General features: G+C 39.5%; 2 protein-coding genes across 2 annotated transcripts in view; both read left to right on the top strand.

The window, feature by feature from the left end:
• Positions 1–8,425, top strand: part of rxfp2a (relaxin family peptide receptor 2a) — an 86,886-nt gene extending 78,461 nt beyond the window's left edge. The window contains exons 18-20 of the mRNA XM_044140093.1: positions 2,732–2,900; positions 4,555–4,773; positions 6,133–8,425. Coding sequence (XP_043996028.1) covers positions 2,732–2,900; positions 4,555–4,773; positions 6,133–6,398 — 654 coding nt within the window. The 3' untranslated portion in view covers positions 6,399–8,425. The remainder of the gene's footprint in view (positions 1–2,731; positions 2,901–4,554; positions 4,774–6,132) is intronic.
• A 9,831-nt stretch (positions 8,426–18,256) lies between these two features.
• fryb (furry homolog b (Drosophila)) overlaps positions 18,257–22,097 on the top strand; it is a 56,768-nt gene continuing 52,927 nt past the window's right edge. Inside the window, exon 1 of the mRNA XM_044140088.1 lies at positions 18,257–18,402. The gene's annotated coding sequence lies outside the window, so the exon portion shown is untranslated. The remainder of the gene's footprint in view (positions 18,403–22,097) is intronic.

Below are 22,097 nucleotides of genomic sequence, written 5' to 3'. Positions count from 1 at the left end.
AATTTGAGTTAGATGAACACTGGCTTTGTTTTCCTGGAATCATCTGTCATCAGAGAAGAACAAATTTACTGATGGAATAAGTTCCTCACTCAGTGACCTTAAGTAGACAGATGACTTCATTCTTTGGGTACATAATGTTGCTTAGCCTTCACTAGGTGCGACTAATTCATTAGTTCATGTGCCCACTTCTCACTTTGATGCACCTTATCAAAACTTCTTTGTAATCGAGTATTTTTACCTAAATAGCTTCATAATAATAATATATGCATCTATGAAGCGCATGTGATTAATTTAAAAAGCTTAACATGTTAATATTATCATATTGATCACATTACCTATTTTGACCTAAAAACTTCCCTCTCACTTACGGTTACTTAGTTCACAGCAGCGCATCATAAGGTCTTGTACTGTAGTCAATGATCCAGAGTTAGTCCAAACTGGAGTGCTCAGCAGCAAATTTCATCTTAAAAAACACTCTGATGAAAGTCTGTGAATTATCCTCCAACCGAAGCACAAACACTTTTTAGTTATCATTTGTAAATTAACATTTAAAACAAAAATAACTTCTTTTAAGAATTCCAGAATATGAAAACCTTGGTGATAGGCTCAAGAACTGTTTGAGGTGGTATCTTTTTGAGCATGCATTTGCTTAACGACCCAGGTTCTGAAACCAAAGGAAAGAACCTTCAGAGTTCCAAACCCTGGAGCAACATAGATTACTACCACTACACTATCTTAAAATGACCTTCATGGCTGAGAGGAGCAGTGCTGTCCTCTTTCTCCAGATAAGTGTAAGAAAAAGAGACAGCTTTAAGGGACCTGTAAATTACCATTTCTTAGAGGAACAAAAACAACCCAAATAGGCATTCTCTTCTTGTTCTGAATGGATTTTGATGTCAATACTGGCAGATTTAATCTTAGAACTTGTTTTTTTCCTTTTCCCATTTTCTCATTTTATTCCTCCCACTTCGAATTGAATGGGTCATAAAAGTGTGAATAAGACCATATAATCATACTGAATAACCTTCCTCTTGACATCTGAGAGTCAAACAGTTTCCAAACTTTTACGTGTCACTTTAAATTTTACAAAAAATCATTCGTGTTTTAAATCTGTCTCAAGAGGAAAAGTCTTGATTAGTAATAAATATTGTTTAACTATGTTTATTCTTTTAATAAATATTCATTCTTGAATAATTCCTTTTTAGCCTCTCTTCTAAGTTCATTCAGACTGATTAGATTTTTGTAACCAATAAGACTGAATGACTTATGAACACTAAAGTTTTTTAAAGTAGCCCAAAGTTGTTACAAATGTCTGTCAATAAAAAGCTTTTGTATCAGATTTACGAGAACAGTAAGGTAAATAAGTACATTTTATTTCTATGTAAAAATATACAAATTGATCACAAAGTGCTTCACAAAGACAACACAACCAAAACATTACGGTACTCAAAACCCTGTCTGAATGAAAATGTCTTTAGCTGTTTCTCAAGAGTTTGTGGAGTCTGTGCAGCGTAGAGACAGTGAGAAAGTTTTCCAAAGTGTAAGAGGACAGATTCAAAACTGTATGAGCAGAATGCTGACACTGTGTAAAGCACCAGTGGTCTGTGAAATGAATTCATTACCCTTGCTTTAATTATTTGAGAACAAAGAAAATACATGTCAATCATTGATTAGCAACAAATGCCTTTCTTTGAGCTGAAATCAAATCCAACTGGTCAGGTCCAAGATCAGTTGAAAACCTCCTAGTCTAAGGCTGACATCATCAAAAGAACATAAAAACAGCAGGATGTGGAGTCCCTTGTTAGAGTTAAACTCCAAAATCTAAAATTTTTTTCAGGTTTGTAGCAGTATTTTTTTAATGTATCTTCATATTGTAACCATAATGTTTTGGAGTGATCCAGCCAGAGCCCAGCAGAAAATTTGTGAAGGGAGCTAAAGATTAAAGTGATGATGGCACCGGGCTCATCTCAAAGGATAAAATTTGTTATAATGCAAGTGGGAACATTAAAATATTTGTCAGCAATTATAATAAGGATTTGATTTTTCCCTGATTATTCTTTCTTGCTTTTCGACCCATTTTATTTAGGATTACAAGAGTTAAGGTTCCTGATTACATACAGAGCCCATGTTTTTCAGTTTATATGTAGTATAATCCCTTCCACTTTACATTTGTGGGTGAGTTTTAAGTTTGGTGAAAATATGCCCAATAAAATCATGTCAGAAATAGTGAGGAATTAATGTAATTGGTTGTATATAGAGTAAATAAAAGCATCTTTAAATCTCTCGCAAGGCATTGTTTCTAAAGAATACTGAATTTTGCAGCTGATTCTACTCGTCTCATTTTTGTGTGCAAAATAAACACTCAAAATGTCACACAAGACAGTGGGGACAGATTCAGCTCCAACAGTAATTCAAAAGCAAATTGCATTCCCTATTTTAGATATGTCAACTGACATATCCAGGTAATACTTGAAGAAACTGACATTTTTAGGACAAAGATTTTTCTGTTTTGTTTCTTTTCCCCCTCTGTAGACAAAAACTGAACCTCAAAATGTCATTCAACAGGTAGAAACTAGTCAGATCTGAAGTTTAGAGTGCTAATTTTATTAAATGTCAGTATGAATGTGAATATGAGGTGAGTCACTAATGTTCAAAGTTATTTGAGTCACTTTGAACTTTGAATCGTGTTGCGTCTGAAATCTTAACGCCATATTTGTTGTTCCTGTGCAAGGTGATCCTGTCGTCTATCTGGCTGATGGGCTTCATTATTGCTGCTGTGCCACTTATGAATGAAGACATCTTTGGGAACTACTATGGACGTAACGGAGTCTGCTTTCCTCTACACTCTGACAGGCAAGAGAAACCTACAAGCAAAGGATATTCAACTGGGATATTTCTAGGTAAATTAAAGAAAACATTTAATTTTCCTTTCTATAAAATTAATGATATCTGCTTTCTCCATTTATGAGAAGGTTAATTTGTAATTAATTAGTCTCCATTCAATTAAATAATTCTCTTTTTGAGGATTTGTGTGTAATCACAATCCAAAAGAAAGATGAATTATTTATCATGGAAAATTTATGAGTAATCTAAGGTGTTACTCTCAGATTTACGGAGCTCTGGCAAACTAACAAAACATTTGCCATCAATGAACATAGAGGATTTATGAACAATAGATTGTCAGCCTGCCAGTTATTACTCAGTGTTCTTTGTGGGCTTCAGTATGAACGTCACAGAATTATTTTTGGATCTTGTCGTAAGGTTTGCCAACATTTCAATTACTGGGGCTTTGCCTTTAATGATCTAATGTTTTAAGTTTTTATGGTAATGTTTCTTTGTTCCACATTTTACCTTTCAGTTTATATAAAGTACAGATTTCATCAATACCCCTTTTCTTAGATACCTCTAAATAAAATTTGTACCATAGTGATTATTAAATCGAGTCTAACTGGGTATAAATACATTTTGAATATAATTTTAGTTGTTTTGTGGAAACAAAACAACTAATATTTTTATTAGAAAAAATGTTGGTGAAATCCTTAACCAAACTGATTTACTGCTCATTCAGTTATGGAGAGACCTGGTAGCGAAGTAACATTTGATTCAGTTCTGTTAAGGAAGGGATGCTTCAAAAAGTTGCAGGACTGTCAGGTTGCAAAGTTATTAAACCATGTTTGCATGTCTTTGAATGGCCCAGTCAAAGTCCAGTCCTAAATTGAAATGAGAATCTTTAAAAATCATGCATCACCTTCCTTCCTGACTACAATTGCAATATATTTTACATTATGCTGGTCTATGACTTGAAATCCCAAAGAAACACTTGAAGTTTGTGATATGCAATATGACAAAATATGAACTAGTTCAAGGAGTATGAATGGATCCATTGTCTTTACTGCAACTGAAATACCTCCCTCACACTTGTCACCTAAAACTTTTCTGTATTTGACATATTTGATTGTATTTCATGGTGGCTTATTTTCAATTTTAAAATTTGATTAAATTAACACAGTATTTCATTACTATGCTCACCCCCCACCCCCAAAAGAACAATCTCTTACTTGAATCCCTGCCTTATTTAAAAATCTCTATTATTTTTACTGAATTATTTAATTTAGACAGTTTCAATATTTGCTAAGCTCACAGAAACATGTTGAAAAACTCCAACATGCATTTGTGCAGCGGGATTTTATCTTCTGGATTTATTTGCACACAAATGTGGATGGCATTGATTATACTGATATTTTGCCATGGTGATATTGTGTTACAATGATTTTACAGAAACTTTGGTATGATGCATGCTGCAGCGTCCATTAAATTTTATGTTGGCACATCCATCAAGTTTGAGAAACCTTAGTTAGGGAAATTTTCATCTTTCTTCTTGTACAATCACAAGACAAGGCTTAAGTCCAATACTGCTGTATTTGCATAGCCAGTAATTTTTGTTTTGAAGCTTGTCATTGCAAAAGCTGCTGGCTGCTATTTTTCTAAACTGAAAGTTCTTTATACATTTCCTTTGTCTGAATAAATGTGTGAACAGTCTGTTCATTGTTTTAGGTCTAAATCTGGTGGCGTTCCTTGTGATCGTCTTCTCCTACTCCAGCATGTTCTATTCCATCTACAAAACTGGAATCAATGCGACTGACCTGCGGAGCAGACTGCACAGAGACGTGGCAGTGGCCAACAGATTTTTCTTTATAGTGTTCTCTGACGCCCTCTGCTGGATTCCCATATTTTTAGTGAAGATTCTCTCGCTGCTGGAAGTGGAGATACCAGGTGATAAGTGAAAACAGCAACTTTTCAGAAACTTTAAAATCATTCCATTTTAAGCAATTCTACAAACCATAACTTCTGGTAATTTTGAGATAATTCTTAATGAAATTCACCCCCAAGTAAAATGAATTTATTCATGTTATTTGTTCACCAACTGAGCTTTTAGTTTATTTGGTAAGTTTTCAGTTTCAGTTTATTTTTCTTTTGAGAAAGCTTTATGGACCCAGTTAGCTCCATACAGCTCAAGTGTAAACTTCATTTAGCATTTTTTTTGTCTGAAATCATCCGTCATACAGAATATTGATTGTCATTTCGTAGCATAGAAAACTTGAATGATGTTGTCAGGTTTTTCAGCTATGATGTGACTGAAATTTTGAGAGGTAAATAATAAGAATGAGTTTATGATTTTGGTTCTTTTAAGCTTTCACAAGGTTAGAGTTTAACTTTAATAAATTCCTGATTTTGGTTAAGTCTGTCAACTGATCCTCACTCATGTAAATTAAGATCTCGTCTGTGGTCTTATCATACTATTTACATACATTGTTAAAAGTGAATTGGGTCATTTCTCTTTTTTTGCTGGATCTGCTGCTGAGGAACCATACAATCAAAGTGTGATTTAAAAAAAAGATAAATCAGTTTATAATATTTATACTGATTAGGACGTGTCTTCAGTTTACAGTTTCAAGCTGTTTGTGTTTAAAGCTGTTTGTGTTATTAGAAGCTTAAGTATTCTAATAAAATTCAAACCACACACAACAGCGTCATCTTGGAAGGGAAATGTTACAGTGTGGTGTTCTATTATGCATAAAATATCCAGAGTTTGCCCCTGAAAATGTAGTTTGAATTTTCATTCACCTCTGAATAAAATTGCATTAAATGAGGTCAGGTTAAGCTGCTTTTGCTGCATATGTTTTATGTGAAAATGTGCATCATTCAATTTGAAAGTTTTAAGATTAAGTGAGCTCTACTCTTAAACCTATTCATATGCAAAAATCTTATTAATGTTAAAAGGCTGACAGATTCCTAAACCACTTGTTTCCCCTAAAATGTCTATCAAACAAATCAAGAATTGACTTTTCAAATTTTTCCACAGATACATCTTTGGAGAAAAGACAAGTATCATGTGACCACAATTCTAGTATCTTAGATATGTCTCATGTCTCTCAAGAATCCTTAATGCATCTAGATTTTAAACTGACAGGAACTAATTGCAACCTGAAACTTTTAACCTGCTGTCTTTACATTGTGTCTACATAGTCCTTCAAAAACATTTTAAGTTGTACCTGAAATATCTTGCTATGCAAATATGCCTGCTGTACAGTGTGCACTATACTTAAAATAGTTTTCTTTTTGCTCCTTCAGACACGATTTCCAGCTGGGTTGTTATTTTCATTCTTCCAATCAACAGTGCCTTGAACCCCATCCTGTACACTCTGACAACCAGCTTCTTCAGAGAGCAGGTGGAGCTCTTGCTCTGTCGCTGGCAGAGAAGACACACCCTAAAGAAAGACCGCAAAAGCCTCACTTCCTCCACCATCTTTGTGGAGACAGCGCGGCCACAGTGCTACCAGCCGCCTGCCTACCTCCAGCAGCTGTCGCTGGTCGAAGCGGACCCTCGCTATGCCTGAGAGGACTTTTTTTGAAACTGTGCCATTTTTATAAACTACGGGTCATAGGCCAATTTTATTGCCACATTTTTAAGCTCTTACATGACAGCAGCACTGTTTTTAACACTCCCAGGAGGAAAAAAATGTTACTATCACTGTGCTGATTCATCATGCTCTGACATTTTTTAAATGTCTTGTGTTTTTTGTCGTGCACAAAGGCAGCACCTTCAGCTTATAATGTTATAATGTCTTACTCAGAGCCTCCTTAGCATGGGCATGAGGAGCCAAGGCTTACACCACCAATGTTGCATCTTGGAGGAGTTTCTGTGTTGTTTAAGCTGCAGCTTCCACCATACTATGAAAAGGTCTAACACGTAGATTACATCCGACATTTGTGACCCCTGTTGATATTTCAGTGTCATCTGATTGAATTTATGGGAGATGTGCAAAAGCAGATATCGCTTTTATCTCAGTCATGTACACTGTTATCCATGGAGAGACTGACCAACTGTTAAACAATTATCTGGGAGCTGCTGCGTTCAATCAGAAATAGACTAACAAATACAGAACAAAAGGAATTTTGCTTTTTTAAGATGTAGCACTCAAATGTTTTTTGACTATAAAATTACAAATCATCTTTTGCATTATGTAGTCATTTACCGTGCACAAAGTTAATGCATGTATGAAAATGCCAAAAAAACTCAAAAAACATTAGGGGTCATTTTTGAATCTGGGAGATTTAGCCTTTCTATTTTAACAATTCTTCTGTAATTCCTTTTCCTCTTGTCCTTGGGTTTAGAGGGCGTTTCAGCTTTACTAAATAAAGTTGTATATGAATCAATTAGAATACCAGATAAGTTAGCTTCATTAATTCAGTTTATAAATTAAAACTTGTGCTTCACATATACTTATTAAAGACAGACTGTATATTCTATACAGTTTGTCTATAACTTTAATTTTTTTAATAACTGAGGATTACGACTTTCTGATCATAACTGGAAAATCCCAAATGCAGTTTCTTCAAAAATGTTAAAGTTTGCAGTTATAAAAATTTGAAGAATGTGAATTTACAAAATGTTTTATGCACTTTATACTTAGTTGGGGATCCTTTTGCACAGATTTATGCATCCATGTTTGGAGTTTTAACAAAGCCAATGGTGTTTTAATTGCCTTCAGATTATCTGCACTCCTTTTATTAATTCTCTATGGGGTTTGGGTCCAGGCAATTTTAGGTACTGAAAACTAGCAAAAGTTTTTAGAACCTAAATTTTTGTTTACTAACAAACTTAAAAATAAAATAATTCCTTTGTTAGATGGTGGATATAAGTTTCCTTCTTTAGAAGATGGATTTAAGTTTCACTTTTGAATTGAATTACTAAAATTATGCTTTTTATTATATTATTGAGATGAAAATAAAAATGAAAATACAGAAGAGAAAAGTGAATTAGAATTTGTTTAGAGTTGTAAGAAGTTGTGGCTCTTTTATTTCTGTTCACCAGCCTAATTCTAATGCCAAATTTTCTGTGTTTTTAACCAATTTTACACAACATCTGCAAAAGATTTATTCATTCATACCTCCTTTATATGTTATGTGAACAACTTGAACTGGATCAATGTTTTTGTATCAACCTTAATTTTTTTGTCTTTTTTATTGCACTTATTAACATCAGAAGGCCTTAATGCATTATTTAGATAGTTTCAAATTTGCTTTAATTTTAATTGTTTTCAATTTCTTCATATGCATTACATGCTTTTCAGCAGGTGCACTGACAGTGACAATCGTAAAATAGAATTTTAAATGGCACATTAGAGGTTTGATTAGTAAAGGAAAATTACGCAGATGAATCAAAAGGATTGTTTTTAGAATAAATATATCTCGTAAATATCTGCTGTGGAACCAGTAGATATACATCTAATTAAATAAGAAGTGTCACTTGCTGTCATGTTCATTTGTACATATTTTATTATAATTTGTTACAAAAGTATGTTATGTACCGTATGTAAAATGTTTTTTGAGTCAGGTTATTGAATTTTATGGTCATTGTTTGCTCTACATTTTCAATAAAGTTTTGGAAAAGAATAGTCCTGTTAATTTACAATTCTGTATAAATAGTACCTTTTCAAAAGCTGATTGTGACTTGAAAATCAGGGGGCTGCTTTTGAAAGAGTCTACTGCATACACAAAACTGAGAAAAAGATTAGAATTTTTACATACTGGCTTTTTTTTTAAATTGCATAACCCATTCTTAAAAGCTGAGCCTAATGAGCAATTGCCACTCTGAATATGAAAAGTCTTAAGTTATGCTTATCATTTCAGAAGAAAAACAGAAAATATAGATTCAACAATGCAGACCAAAGCACAACCATTGCTTCGGCCTGCAATGGTCAAAGAAACACCAAGATAGTGTTAAGACTGATTCAAAATCATAACAAAAAAGGAGACCATACCATGGTTAAAAAAAAAAAAACAGAAAAGGAACATTTATTAAGATAAAAAATAAAGTTAATAAAAATCTACAATGGAAAGCAAGTGTCAAAATCAGTGGCTTTATGTAAATACATTGATGTGTTATATGTATGCGTATGGAAGTGCTAAGACCTAAAAAAAAGACAAATTCATATACGCATCCTAAGGAGAAGAACCATGTTTATAAATGTACCTTCTCTTCTTTTTGCATATATCCTGCATCACTCTCATTCAACTGATTGATTGCATTGTTTTCTTATAAATGACTGAGACCTACACATGATCTAAAATAAAAAGGAAACTGCCAATAAAAGTAAAGAGATTGATAACTGACAAAAATAAATATGTAAACAAAAAGATAAATAGTAATAAAAATAACAAATGTATATGTTTTTACATGGCATAAAGGTAGGAATGAATTATCAGATCGAGCAAGAAATAAACAGTTAACAGAAAAGATGAGACTGTAGAGGGAAGGAGATAATAAAGGCCATGCATTTAAAAGTAAAAACATTTGCTAGGCTTGCATTGCTTTATCTCAATTTTTAAAAAGCCCCCAAATGCCATGCTCGGAAGAAGCTACTATTGTAGTTGTCCTTGGGACTGTGCCTGTGTGAGTGTAACCTGGTTGTTATAATTACACAAAATGTCTTTTTTTTGTTATTGTTTGTATTGTTCTCTACCTGACCGAAAAGCTGTCATTGTTTTGAATGTGTTACTTTAAGAACGGTAGCCCCTCCTTTTTATTTCTTCTTCTATGGTTTTGACTTTAAAATGTTTGCGTCCCTTAGCCCCTCCCCTTTTGTCATGTTGTCCTGCGGGAGAGGTGTGTCCTATTTATTTTCTATCTAAATACTTCCAGTTTATTTGTAGATTTATTAAGTTAATTTCTGTTATGTATTTTTGTTTGTGTAGGACTTGGAGCGGGCAGCTTGTAACAATTGTTTTTCTGTTGGATATTTTCGTCAGGTATGTTGTATAAAAAAGATTTATTTTATTTAATGTGAGACATGATCCCGCCGCCCTTTTGTCATGTTGTCCTGCGGGAGAGGACTTGGAGCGGGCAGCTTGTAACAATTGTTTTTCTGTTGGATATTTTCGTCAGAATAAATCGTTGAAAGCCAAACAGAGTCACGGCCTGACTAACATCTAATAACCTGCACAACGCAGAAGGGATCCGGTTACACTTGGTGCCGTCTGACCCGCTGTAACGTCGAACCTCCACTGCTGAAGCTGCTGCTACGTTGTCCCTTTCCCGCCTTTGACGTCTTGCCCCCGCCTTTGCCCTGCGCCTTGACTGGCAGGCGTTGGCGCGCTGTATCCTAGCAACGAAGTACCTGTTTCTGTTGGTCTTCTTTTTTTTTTTTTTTTTTTTTTTTTTTGTGCACCTCGTTTTATTCAAGGGAAGAGGGGAAATAAGTGAAGAATAATTGGAAAAGTTTTTTAATTTTGTAAAAGTTTTTTTTGTGTGTGTTTTGGGACAATAAAAACAATCTTAAAACGGTACATGATCAACAAATAATAATAATATTAATAATAATAATAAAAAAAATGTAAAGACATGAAACCAGTCTGTTTATTACCCTTTACCTGTAGATAAGGCTGGTTGTTTTTTTTGTTTCTTTTGCTGACTGTTGCATATGAGTTCTTGTGTGACTGATTTGTTTTTACACTGTTGGGTATCTGCACTTTATTTTTGACATCACTTCTTTTTGATCCACTGTTATTTTCCATAGCTTTGTCTGTTATTGTTTGATGAAATGTCTGACACTGAGGTACCTTTTAAAGGTGATGAAGTGGACCGGAAGGTCACTTTTAGTTTGGGGAGGGGCCAACATTACATGTCATTTGGAAGGGGTAGACCTATGCCTCTTAGTCCATATGAATTTTCTGTTGATCAGCTTGGGATGAACCCCCCACCTGTCCCTGCTGCTGCTTCTACACCCATTGGCAAAGCAAGGTCTGACCCTACCCAACTTGTTTCTACTGAGGCTCTCAGTGGGGTGATTGCTGATCTGGCTAAGCAGATTGGGGACGCCATTACGACGAATCTCAATGGACTAAACCCACAAAGTCAGTCACAGTCTCAGGTTGCTGACAGCCAACCAAGCGACCTGACCGATCAGTCACAAATGAGGTTTGTTGTTCAGTCTGATATTAGAGCACCTCCATATTTTAAAGGTGACCACACTGACACCTTCTCCATCCAGGAATGGGAGGGTTTGATGAGATGCTATCTGTCAGGATGAGATGTGTGGACCCTGTAGAAATGTGAGATCATCACATCCAGACTTATTGGGAAAGCCAGAGATGTGGTTCAGGTGTCGCTTCGTTGCCAGCCTCAGTCATGTAATGACAAGTTGGTTTCTACTGTTTTCGATATTTTGAAACGCAACTTTGGTGAGCTGATCTTCTCCAGTTTGCCAATGAGAGACTTCTATAACATCCTGCCAGCTGATGGAGAGACAGCCATGGACTACTGGATTCGACTGAACAAGTCTATTGAAGCAGCTGATGAGTGTTTGCGTAGGAGGGGAAGCAGGTGGAGGATCCAGGAGCTGAAGTTGTTACAATGTTCATCAACCATTGTCCTGATCCTGGTCTAGCTCTTTCCTTCCAGCTGAAACCTGTGGAGGAGTGGACTACTGCTGAGGTCCAGAGCCGCCTTGATAACCGTGTTGCAAGTCTTAGGAAGCCGATGGTCACTACAAAGAGGACTCTTGGTTCGTCTGCGGGCCCTGTTCTCTCCTGTCATCCTCAGCTTGGTGCTCAAACGCCTAGTGCTGCGTTGTCAGCTGATGCTACACCATTTTGCTGTCCGTTTTCCCCAAGCTGCTTTAGCATGTGATCGTTCCTCAGCTTCAGGGCCCTTGAATCAGCAGCCACAGCAGCATGTTGCTCCACAATCTACATCCTTTCAGAATACAGGTCCACCACAGTCACCTTTATCCTCCAGTTCAGGAGTTGAACCGCCTCATCAGATGACAGAGATGTTTGATAAAGTTCTGTCTCTGTGTGCAGCTTCTCTTGCTACAAAACAGAGTGGTCAACATGTGAGGAGTTACACACGTGGTTCTAAACGTCCTCAGCATGCACCATGCAGGGTTTGTTGCTCAGAGGAGCATACCACACACTCACACTGCAGATTGTTCAGACTGTGTCTCAACTGCTTCGGTTCAGGACACATTAAAAGGGATTGTCCTCAGCCTGCTCATCACACACCGCAGCTGTCCTCCCAGCATCCTAATTTAAACTAGAGAGCCCGTGTGATGAGAGGGGAAGCATGGGCAGAGTGGATAATACCCTCATGGATGCATGCTCTGTTTATACTGAGTGTTGCAATACTTCACCTGAGAACAGTGTAGTGATTTTCTTGGGGTCACAGAGAGTTCAGAGGGCTAGTGATTTGTTTTATGCCTCAGTTTCAGTTAGTGACCGGACTACACTGAGGGGTATGTTGGACTCTGGGAGTATGTCGTGCACATTGAGCGTGGAGGCAGAGAGCAAGCTAAGAGCTGCGGGTGTTGATTTGATCCCTCTTGCGGTCCCAGAGAATGTGGTGCTCGTTGGGTGTGGTGGCCTTCTCACGCAGCCTCGATACATCTATGAGTTGAACATTGAGATCTATGGCTTCAGATTTACAGTACCGACATTTTTGATACCTGGCCAACATGATGAATTCATCATTGGTAGCAATGTGCTCCGGCCCCTTATTCAAAGAATGAAAACTGATTCGAGGTACTGGGAACTCATTACATCTAACACTGCAAACCCAGAGTGTGAGGAGTTTTTGCAGCTTCTGAGTTGTGTTTCTCGGTGGTCAAACTCTACTTCATCTGACAAGATTGGAACAGTTAGGCTCAGACAGGCTGTTACCCTCCTTCCTCGTCAGGAGTATGTGGTTTGGGGTAAGCTCCCATCCACTGCACCACTGTCATTGGGAGGCACTGTGGTTGTCGAGCCGTCATCTGCTCGTTCCACTCCAAAAAACATTTTGGTGGGTCGTGTAGTCACACCCATGTGGGGGGATCGTTGGGTCCCTATGAAGGTCCTCAACCCAACAGAAAAACCTCTCATACTGCGCCGCAATGCTAAAATCGCTGATGTCTTTCCATGTGTCGCTGTGGAGGACTTTGCGTTTAGTCAGGGGAGATCGGCACTGTACTGCAATCATTCAGCTGTTTCAACAGGTTCATCACATCACAGTGCTGATCCAGTGCAGATGCTGAGAGACTGTGGTCTGCATGACATTGACATAGAGAGCTGTGAGGTGTCAGATGAGACTAAAAGAAGGCTGGCTGAACTCGTGGTTTCTTACCAGGATGTGTTCTCCAGGGGAAAACTGGATTGTGGTGAGGCGAGGGATTTTGTTCATCGCATTCACTTGACTGATGACCAGCCATTTCGCTTGCCTTATCGACGCATACCACCAGCACATTATCAGCAGTTGAGGGAGGTCTTGTCTGAGATGGAGATGAAGGGTATCATAAGGAAGTCTATTAGTGAATATGCCTCCCCGCTTGTTATGGTGTGGAAAAAGTCTGGGGACATGAGGATATGCACTGACTTCCGCTGGCTTAATGCTAAGACCATTAAGGATGCCCATCCATTGCCCCATCAGTCTGACTGCCTTGCTGCTCTTGGTGGGAATGCGCTGTTGGTATGCGTCGATAAGGCAAGCGAAATGGCTGGTCATCAGTCAAGTGAATGCGATGAACAAAATCCCTCGCCTCACCACAATCCAGTTTTCCCCTGGAGAACACATCCGGGTCACGGCACCAAGTGTAACCGGATCCCTTCTGCGTTGTGCAGGTTATTAGATGTTAGTCAGGCCGTGACTCTGTTTGGCTTTCAACGATTTATTCTGACGAAAATATCCAACAGAAAAACAATTGTTACAAGCTGCCCGCTCCAAGTCCTCTCCCGCAGGACAACATGACAAAAGGGCGGCGGGATCATGTCTTGTTTCTTGATCATGTTTCTTACCAGGATGTGTTCTCCAGGGGAAAACTGGATTGTGGTGAGGCGAGGGATTTTGTTCATCGCATTCACTTGACTGATGACCAGCCATTTCGCTTGCCTTATCGACGCATACCACCAGCACATTATCAGCAGTTGAGGGAGGTCTTGTCTGAGATGGAGATGAAGGGTATCATAAGGAAGTCTATTAGTGAATATGCCTCCCCGCTTGTTATGGTGTGGAAAAAGTCTGGGGACATGAGGATATGCACTGACTTCCGCTGGCTTAATGCTAAGACCATTAAGGATGCCCATCCATTGCCCCATCAGTCTGACTGCCTTGCTGCTCTTGGTGGGAATGCGCTGTTCAGCACCATGGACTTGACCTCTGGTTTCTACAACATCCCTCTCCATGAGTCCGACAAACATTACACTGCTTTTACCACGCCGCTTGGACTTTATGAGTACAACCGTCTCCCCCAAGGTTTATGCAACAGCCCAGCTTCCTTCATGAGAATGATGCTTAACGTTTTTGGTGACTTGAACTTTTCCAGCCTCCTCTGCTATCTAGACGACCTCTTAGTGTTTGCACCGTCTGAGGAGGAGTCGCTAAAGAGGCTGGAGGTTGTTTTCTGTCGCCTGAGAGCAAACAACTTGAAGCTGGCCCAGAAAAAGTGTCACTTTCTCAGGAGGTCTGTGAGGTTCTTGGGCCATGTCGTGGAGGCTGGTGGTGTTTCTGTTGATCAAGAGAAGGTAAGGGTCATCTCAGGGTTTGAACAAAAGGACCTCATGAAGGAGGATGGCTGTACTCCGTGCCAGAAGAAGGTGAGGTCATTCTTGGGCATGGTGCTATTCTATCAGCACTTTATTCCAGCTTGTTCCCGCATCGCAAAGCCTCTTTATGCCCTCACCGCAGGTCAGAAACGTAAAGTAAAGAGCAAAGGACACGGGAAAGCTGGAACCTTTCGTGCTCTGACTCCCCAGGACTGGACTCCAGCTTGTGCGAAAGCGTTTGGAGACCTTAAAACTGCACTTCTCAACTGTGTGGTGCTGGCGCATCCTGATTTTGAGAAGCCATTTATTCTCTCAACCGATGCTTCATTGGATGGGCTCGGTGCTGTTTTGTCGCAGGTCCCAGCTGATGGAGAGATTGCTAGACCTGTTGCTTTTGCCAGCAAGACTCTCAGCCGCAGCCAGGCCAACTATCCTGCACACAGGCTCGAGTTCCTAGCCTTAAAGTGGGCTGTATGCGATAAGTTCAGCCATTGGCTGAAGGGTCACAGGTTTACTGTGTGGACGGATAATAACCCTCTCACATATATCCTGACCAAGCCCAAACTGGATGCCTGTGAACAGCGCTGGGTCTCTAAGCTTGCTCCATACACCTTTGAAATCAGGTATGTTCCAGGGAGACAGAATGTGGTGGCAGATGCTCTGAGCAGAGCTCCTTTGTGAAGCCTTTGGCTGATCGCCTTCTGCCAGAACCTTGTCAGGAACTTTTGGAGCATGTCTGTGAGGTCCCTGATCATGCTGTGCAGGATGTTTTCCGTTTGACCTGTCAGCTTCAATCAGTGGACAGCTCTTCCTCCATTACAGCTAACACGTCCATGACCTGTGACGAAGTCACCTCTCTTTTGTCATCAGCCTGCAGTGGAGATGCTGGTCAGACTCAGCATGCAGCATCTTTAGCTGATCATCTGGGCATGATAATCCCACACACCACAGGTCCATCAACAGCTCTTTGTCTAACTGACCTGGTCTCTCACCAGAAAAACGATCCTGTTGTTTCCAGAGTTGTCCTGTACGTTGAGCGGGACGCCGCCGTCCATCAAGGCGGAACGCTTTGGTGAAAATCAACTGGCTCTAAAATTCTGAAGCAGTGGGATAAACTAACATTGCTGAATGGCGTTCTTTACCGTGTCATAAAAGACCCTCTGACAAAAGGTAAACGCTTCCAGTTTGTGGTTCCTGATGCTTTGAAGTCTGTGGTTCTGACTGGTGTCCATGATAGTGCAGGTCATCAGGGCCAGCCACGAACATTCTCCTTGGCTCGTCGTCGTTTCTTTTGGCATGACATGGAAAGAGATGTGCGAGATTATGTGAGAAAATGTCCCAGATGTGTCCTCAGTAAAACCCCAGAGCCTGCTGTGAGAGCCCCTCTGGAGAACATCAGGACCAGTGCTCCGATGGAGCTGGTGTGTATTGATTTCTGGTCAGCTGAGGACAGTAACAACAAGTCTGTGGATGTTCTGGTGATTACTGATCACTTCACAAAGTTAGCACATGCTTTCCCGTGTCAGGATCAAACTGCTAAACGAGTTGCAAAAAAGTTATGGGATGGGTTTTTCTGTGTTTATGGCTTCCCACAGCGCATTCACTCAGATCAGGGTGCAAATTTTGAGAGTGAGCTGCTGGCTGAACTTTTGGAGTTGAGTGGTGTCAGTAAATCACACACCTCACCCTACCACCCAATGGGTAATGGGACTGCAGAGAGATTCAATCGCACTCTGGGCAACATGTTGAGATCTCTGCCTCCACGTTCGAAGCATAAATGGCCTCAGATGGTCCAGTCTCTGACTTTTGCCTACAACTGCACGGTTCATGAGACCACAGGCTTTGCACCGTTCTATCTGATGTTTGGGAGGATTCCCAGGTTGCCTGTTGACCTTGTTTTTCGGAACGTTCTTCATGATGATGCTATTTGTGACTACCACACTTATGTCAAATCACTGGTTGAAGATTTACGTTCTGCCATGCTAATGGCTGAGAAGAACACCAGTGCAGAGCAGAAACATCAATGTGACCAGTACAACAAGAGAGTCAAGGGTCACCCTCTGTCAGTTGGAGATCAGGTCCTGGTGGCAAACAAGGGAGCCAGAGGAAAGCGAAAGCTTTCTGATAAATGGGAGCCTGTGATGTACACGGTGGTTGCCTCCAAACCTGCTCTCCATATTTATCGCGTTAGAGATCGTCACGGCAATGAGCGTGTGGTGCATCGCAACCTCCTTCTTGACGTGAACTTTTTACCTGTGGGGATGACCTTGGATGGAAATGTGAACCGCCAGGTTGATAGTGTGGTTCGAGTCCCCCCGGTTCCTGATTCACATGGAACAGGAAGATTTAGTGAGGCTCCTAGTGCTGTTCCTGCTGAGCCTTCCCTACCTGACTCCCTGTCCTGCAGTGATGGGGATGACCGTACTGCTTCATGGGTTCAGGACGTGTCCTTGGCTCCATCAGTTGGAAATAGTGACCTGTCTCATGACTCTGAGGACTCCTCCATGGAAACAGGAGTACTGGCGACTGCTGGTTCCTTACCTCATCTTCCTGATGCTGCTGGCTCTGTTCATCCTCCAGACAGGGTGGGTGAGGATGTTGTTCGCCGCCTAACTTCACGCTTTGGGAGGGTTATTAAACCAGTTTGTCGCCTGATAGAGTCCATGGCCGTCATTGAGGCGCTTTATGATAAGGATAATGTTCAAACTGTTATTGACGTGTGAGTTTCCAAATTCTCATATGATTCCTGCCATTGGCTAGGATTGTCTTTGTCTTGGTTTGCATAAGCTTCAGTACCATTTATGTGTTTACTCTGTATGGGGAGGTGTAAAAGGCACCTCTTGTTGTCCATGGAATACTGTGAGATTTTGCTGGGCGTCGAGCGATCTCTAGTCTCCTGACCCTATTGTAGGGTAGCTGTTTGGCTGATGTGTTACATTGTTGCAAAAATAATAAAATAAAATAAAATTTTACTGCTACTAAGTGTCTTTATCACTGTTTTTTATTTTGTGTAATTCTAGGGGGGTGAATGTAACCTGGTTGTTATAATTACACAAAATGTCTTTTTTTGTTATTGTTTGTATTGTTCTCTACCTGACCGAAAAGCTGTCATTGTTTTGAATGTGTTACTTTAAGAACGGTAGCCCCTCCTTTTTATTTCTTCTTCTATGGTTTTGACTTTAAAATGTTTGCGTCCCTTAGCCCCTCCCCTTTTGTCATGTTGTCCTGCGGGAGAGGTGTGTCCTATTTATTTTCTATCTAAATACTTCCAGTTTATTTGTAGATTTATTAAGTTAATTTCTGTTATGTATTTTTGTTTGTGTAGGACTTGGAGCGGGCAGCTTGTAACAATTGTTTTTCTGTTGGATATTTTCGTCAGAATAAATCGTTGAAAGCCAAACAGAGTCACGGCCTGACTAACATCTAATAACCTGCACAACGCAGAAGGGATCCGGTTACATGAGCTTTCTTAAATATCACCTACGGCTCTTTCATCACTTCATGTGGCTGCACCTGCGGCGCTCCGCATCCTTTCTCAGCAGGTGTCCTGCCCTTGGACCGAGCTGCGGCCCTAGTGACACCTTGACGGGCACGACTGTTGACCAATGGAAATCGAATCTCGTCTCAGTCTCTATCTTCTTGGAATCTGATTGGTTGCTAGGGGCGGGACCTTGTCGACTCTAGCCGTGGTGCTGTCAGCCGGGGAGGCACGACTCCCGGAGGAGAGAGACGAGGCGAATTGATGAAAACAAGCCACCGAGCATCATAAACAAAGAACTCGTCTCAGGAGATGGCCTTGTAGGCGTCCGCGTCGACGAACAAAAGGTAAAAATTGATTTAAAGCTAAATTAAGGCTGTGTGTGGTGATGTTTCGGTGTTCTGTTGACTACCGAGACAACACAAGACATGTCTTAGTCTAACACTGTCTGCTGTGACTAACAGTCGCAGCGCTGTAGCTATCTAGTTAGCTATACGCTTAGCTGGTGATAGTGGTCTGTACCAATTAAATGAAAGAGAAAAAATGTCTGCTTGATTAGAAAAATGCGCCCTGCTTTGCAGCCCCGACACAACGGACAATACCGTGCCGCTTTGTAAGAGAAATTATCCAAATAGTTAGAAATCGACCGTTGCTTATATTCATAACATAATGGCACAAGACAAGCGTTGCATGTTAATTGTATTTAAGGCGGTTATAATCATAAAAAAAATGAGTGAAGAGTGTTTCGAACAAAAATGGAAGAACGTAACATGCAGGTCTCAGAGTTCATCTGGCTGTCTGGTGCCATGTCTGAGTCTCTGATGTCAGGAATAAAAGAGCTGAAATTATAACATAAACCCAGCTGGAAAAGACTTAATGACATGGATCAACATGAGCAGCAGAACAGGCTGCTCATGTTGCAGCGTATACTAAGGTATAATTCATCCATGTTGTAGTTCTTCTGTCTTGTCTGAGTTTTTTTTGTTTTTGTTTTTTTCTGTAGGTTTTTTTGTAGGTTTGGTTTTTAAAGTCTGACCACTGCTGGTTGTATTTTTGGTTTTTTTTTCTTATTTCATATTTTTACATTTTAAAAATGAGTTAAAATAGACTGAGAACAGGAAAAGTACAGCATTTTAACATGACATTTGTTTATATTCAGGAGTTCTGTTATATTTAGGAAACAGGTAGCTTGGATGTCTTAGGAGAGAAAGTCAGTAAGTATATGAGCATGTATTATTTATATGCACTTCACCTTCACCCAGATAACTACTGTATAGTTGTGGGAATTTTCAGTTCTTAGTGTTCATGTGGATCACATTTTGTTTGCCTCAGGGAGATTTTTTTTCTCTTTACACCGCCTCTCTTCTCCCCCTCCTCATCACTCAGCCTTAACCCCCTCCTCATTTTTCCAGCTGTTTGAGACAGCCAGTCAGCAGCACCGCCCCAGTTCACTCCATTGTTCTGTGACTGGCCATAGGGTTAGTGCAAGAAAACCCACACAGCTTTGACATGTGTGTCGCAGTGAACACACAGCGCCTCTAACATTCACCAAAACTTTTCTTTATTTTTGCTTTGCATTTTCAACTGAAGTCTTTGCAGCCTTGCATGTATTTTGTGGCTACATGTTATATTTGCATATTAAATTTGGTCAAAAGACAGAGTGTAGAGCAACTATAATTTTTTTCATACTTTACATCAAGAGACTGGAATTTTCACCTGTTCTTTCAAAGTCTTACCAGAGATTCACAAGGTGATTTAGGTCTGGACTTTGCTAAGGCCATTTTAACAAATGTACATACTTTGGTGGAGACCAGTTAATTGTAACAATTACTGTATGTTTACAATCATTGTTCTACTGTAAGGTAAAGCTTCACCTCACACTCTCCCTGTGTTTAGCTCCATTTATTTTTCTATCTACTCTGACTAGCTTCCCTATCCCTGTTGAAGAAAAACATCCCCACAATATAATGCTGCCACCACCATGTGTCACACTGGGTATATAGTTATCTTTCAGCAATGGGTTTTAGGCTACTCTCCAAGGCAGATTTGCTAAGTACCTGACAAACAGTAGCCCTGTCAACAGATTGTAGATCTCTATAGCTCATTCAGAATTACAGTTGGCTTTTTGGTTGTTGCTTTCATTTTTGCTCTGTCAGTTTATGTGGATGGCCATGCAGAATTTGCTATGTTGCAGTTGTGCCATCCTCTTTCCATTTTCAGCCAATGGATTGAGCAGAGCTGTGTGAGAAGTTAAAAGCTTGGGAGAATGTCTTACAACCCAATCCTGCTTTAAACTCCTCCACAATGATCTCCCTGACCTGTCTGCTATGGTTCTTGGTTGTCATGATGCCTTATGTTCTCTAATGTTCTCCAACAAACCATTCATGGCTTCACAGAACAGATGAATTTATGCTGCAAGTAAATTACACACAGGTGGAATCTTTTTTGTAATCGAGCAAGTGCTGATGGTAACTTTATTTAAGTTTACAACAGTAAAGACAGCTAAAAAATATACACAGGAAATGTTTTACTTGCAGAATATTTTGAAAGCAATTTATGCTTTTTCGTATGCTTTGGACTACTTTATTTGGTTTATCTTACTTGAAAAATCCAATAAGATAGATAGACATTTGGTTACATAAGGTTACAAAATAAAAAATAACTCAATGGCTGTAAAAAAAAAATCCCCTCACCACCCATACATTGTACATTGACTTAAAAATAGCTTTAGGCATTTTTGTAATCCAGATAATTCATAATGTGAATGTTTTAAAAAGTTTACAGTCTCATAAACCATAAACGAGGGTCCTTTGATTAGTTTGTCACAATGCCTGTTTTTTATCCCTAAAGCTGTTCTTTTGGTCATGTGAATCGAGGATACAGTTCTTTTAGAAACTCTTTACTTGGGTTTAAGAAGTGCTGCAGTTAGAGTTCAGTTTGTAAAAATTCAGATCAATGTTCAGTATTTTGGTAACATTACTTCATATCTTTTGACCATTGAGAATACTTAATATTTGAAACACAGTTCTAAACGTTATGTTGGGATTTTTTCCAAAACATTTTTTTCAAAACCTGATGGAGTAGATAAGGAGTAACCCTTGACTGGAGCCTATAACATGAGAGATGAAAATGCTGTGTAAGGGATTTCTAGTTGAAATGATAAAAACAACCTTAAACAAGTGCCTTTTGGTTGTGTGTGTTTTTCCCCCTATGTTTGACTTAAACACACTTCAGAGGTTTAGTGCAGCATAAATATGACAATGAACTTCATGTACACAAACCATGCCTGACCTCCCACTCCATCAGCTCAGGTACCTTCCTCAACTGCTGAACTATCCCATCTTTCCTCACTGCCATTGTTTCCATAGATACCACTCTGCACCTCACTCCCACAGACTTACATAACCTGACGTTTTTGTCAGATATACGCACAAGTACACGCATGTACAGCAGATTAGAAGGTACCACTCCTGTTGACTATGGTACCATCATCAACCCACACACACACACACACACACACACGCCCACGCACATTCCTTACCATCATCATCCCTGTTTGACTTTCCCTTGGGTGTTGCTATACTTAGCAGAGGGTAGCAGCATAGTCTGTTTCTCTCAGTAATATGTCCAACCTGTTCTGGCTGTGTTTTAGCTTAATTGTATCAATTTTAGAGTGGAATTAATTTATTTTAACTTAAGTGTTTCATGCATTTACTTGTAGGTTTCACATAGCTCTTTTTGAGGAATGTTGTTTTTGTTCCTGTAAAGTTTGAACTTGCTCTGAGGTTGTTTGATAGTTTATTAGCGACTCCAGAGATATTATTGCATCACAGATATCTTTATAAAAAGGCTGATAGACATACTGTGATGTGTTTATATGTGCATCAGACTTATTAACTGGTTTGTTGGAGTATAAACTAAAGTGCATAAAATATTGCGCTATTACTGAATTTAAAATAGTTAGTCTATATAGTTTAAGCAGACATTTTCTCTTAAATTACAGACAGAAATAATGCTGAGTCTTTAGCACTGAGCTGTATGT

This window comes from Gambusia affinis, linkage group LG15 (genome assembly GCF_019740435.1).
Source record: "Gambusia affinis linkage group LG15, SWU_Gaff_1.0, whole genome shotgun sequence".
Classification (NCBI taxonomy): domain Eukaryota; kingdom Metazoa; phylum Chordata; class Actinopteri; order Cyprinodontiformes; family Poeciliidae; genus Gambusia; species Gambusia affinis.
This window is presented reverse-complemented; position numbering and strand designations above follow the sequence as displayed.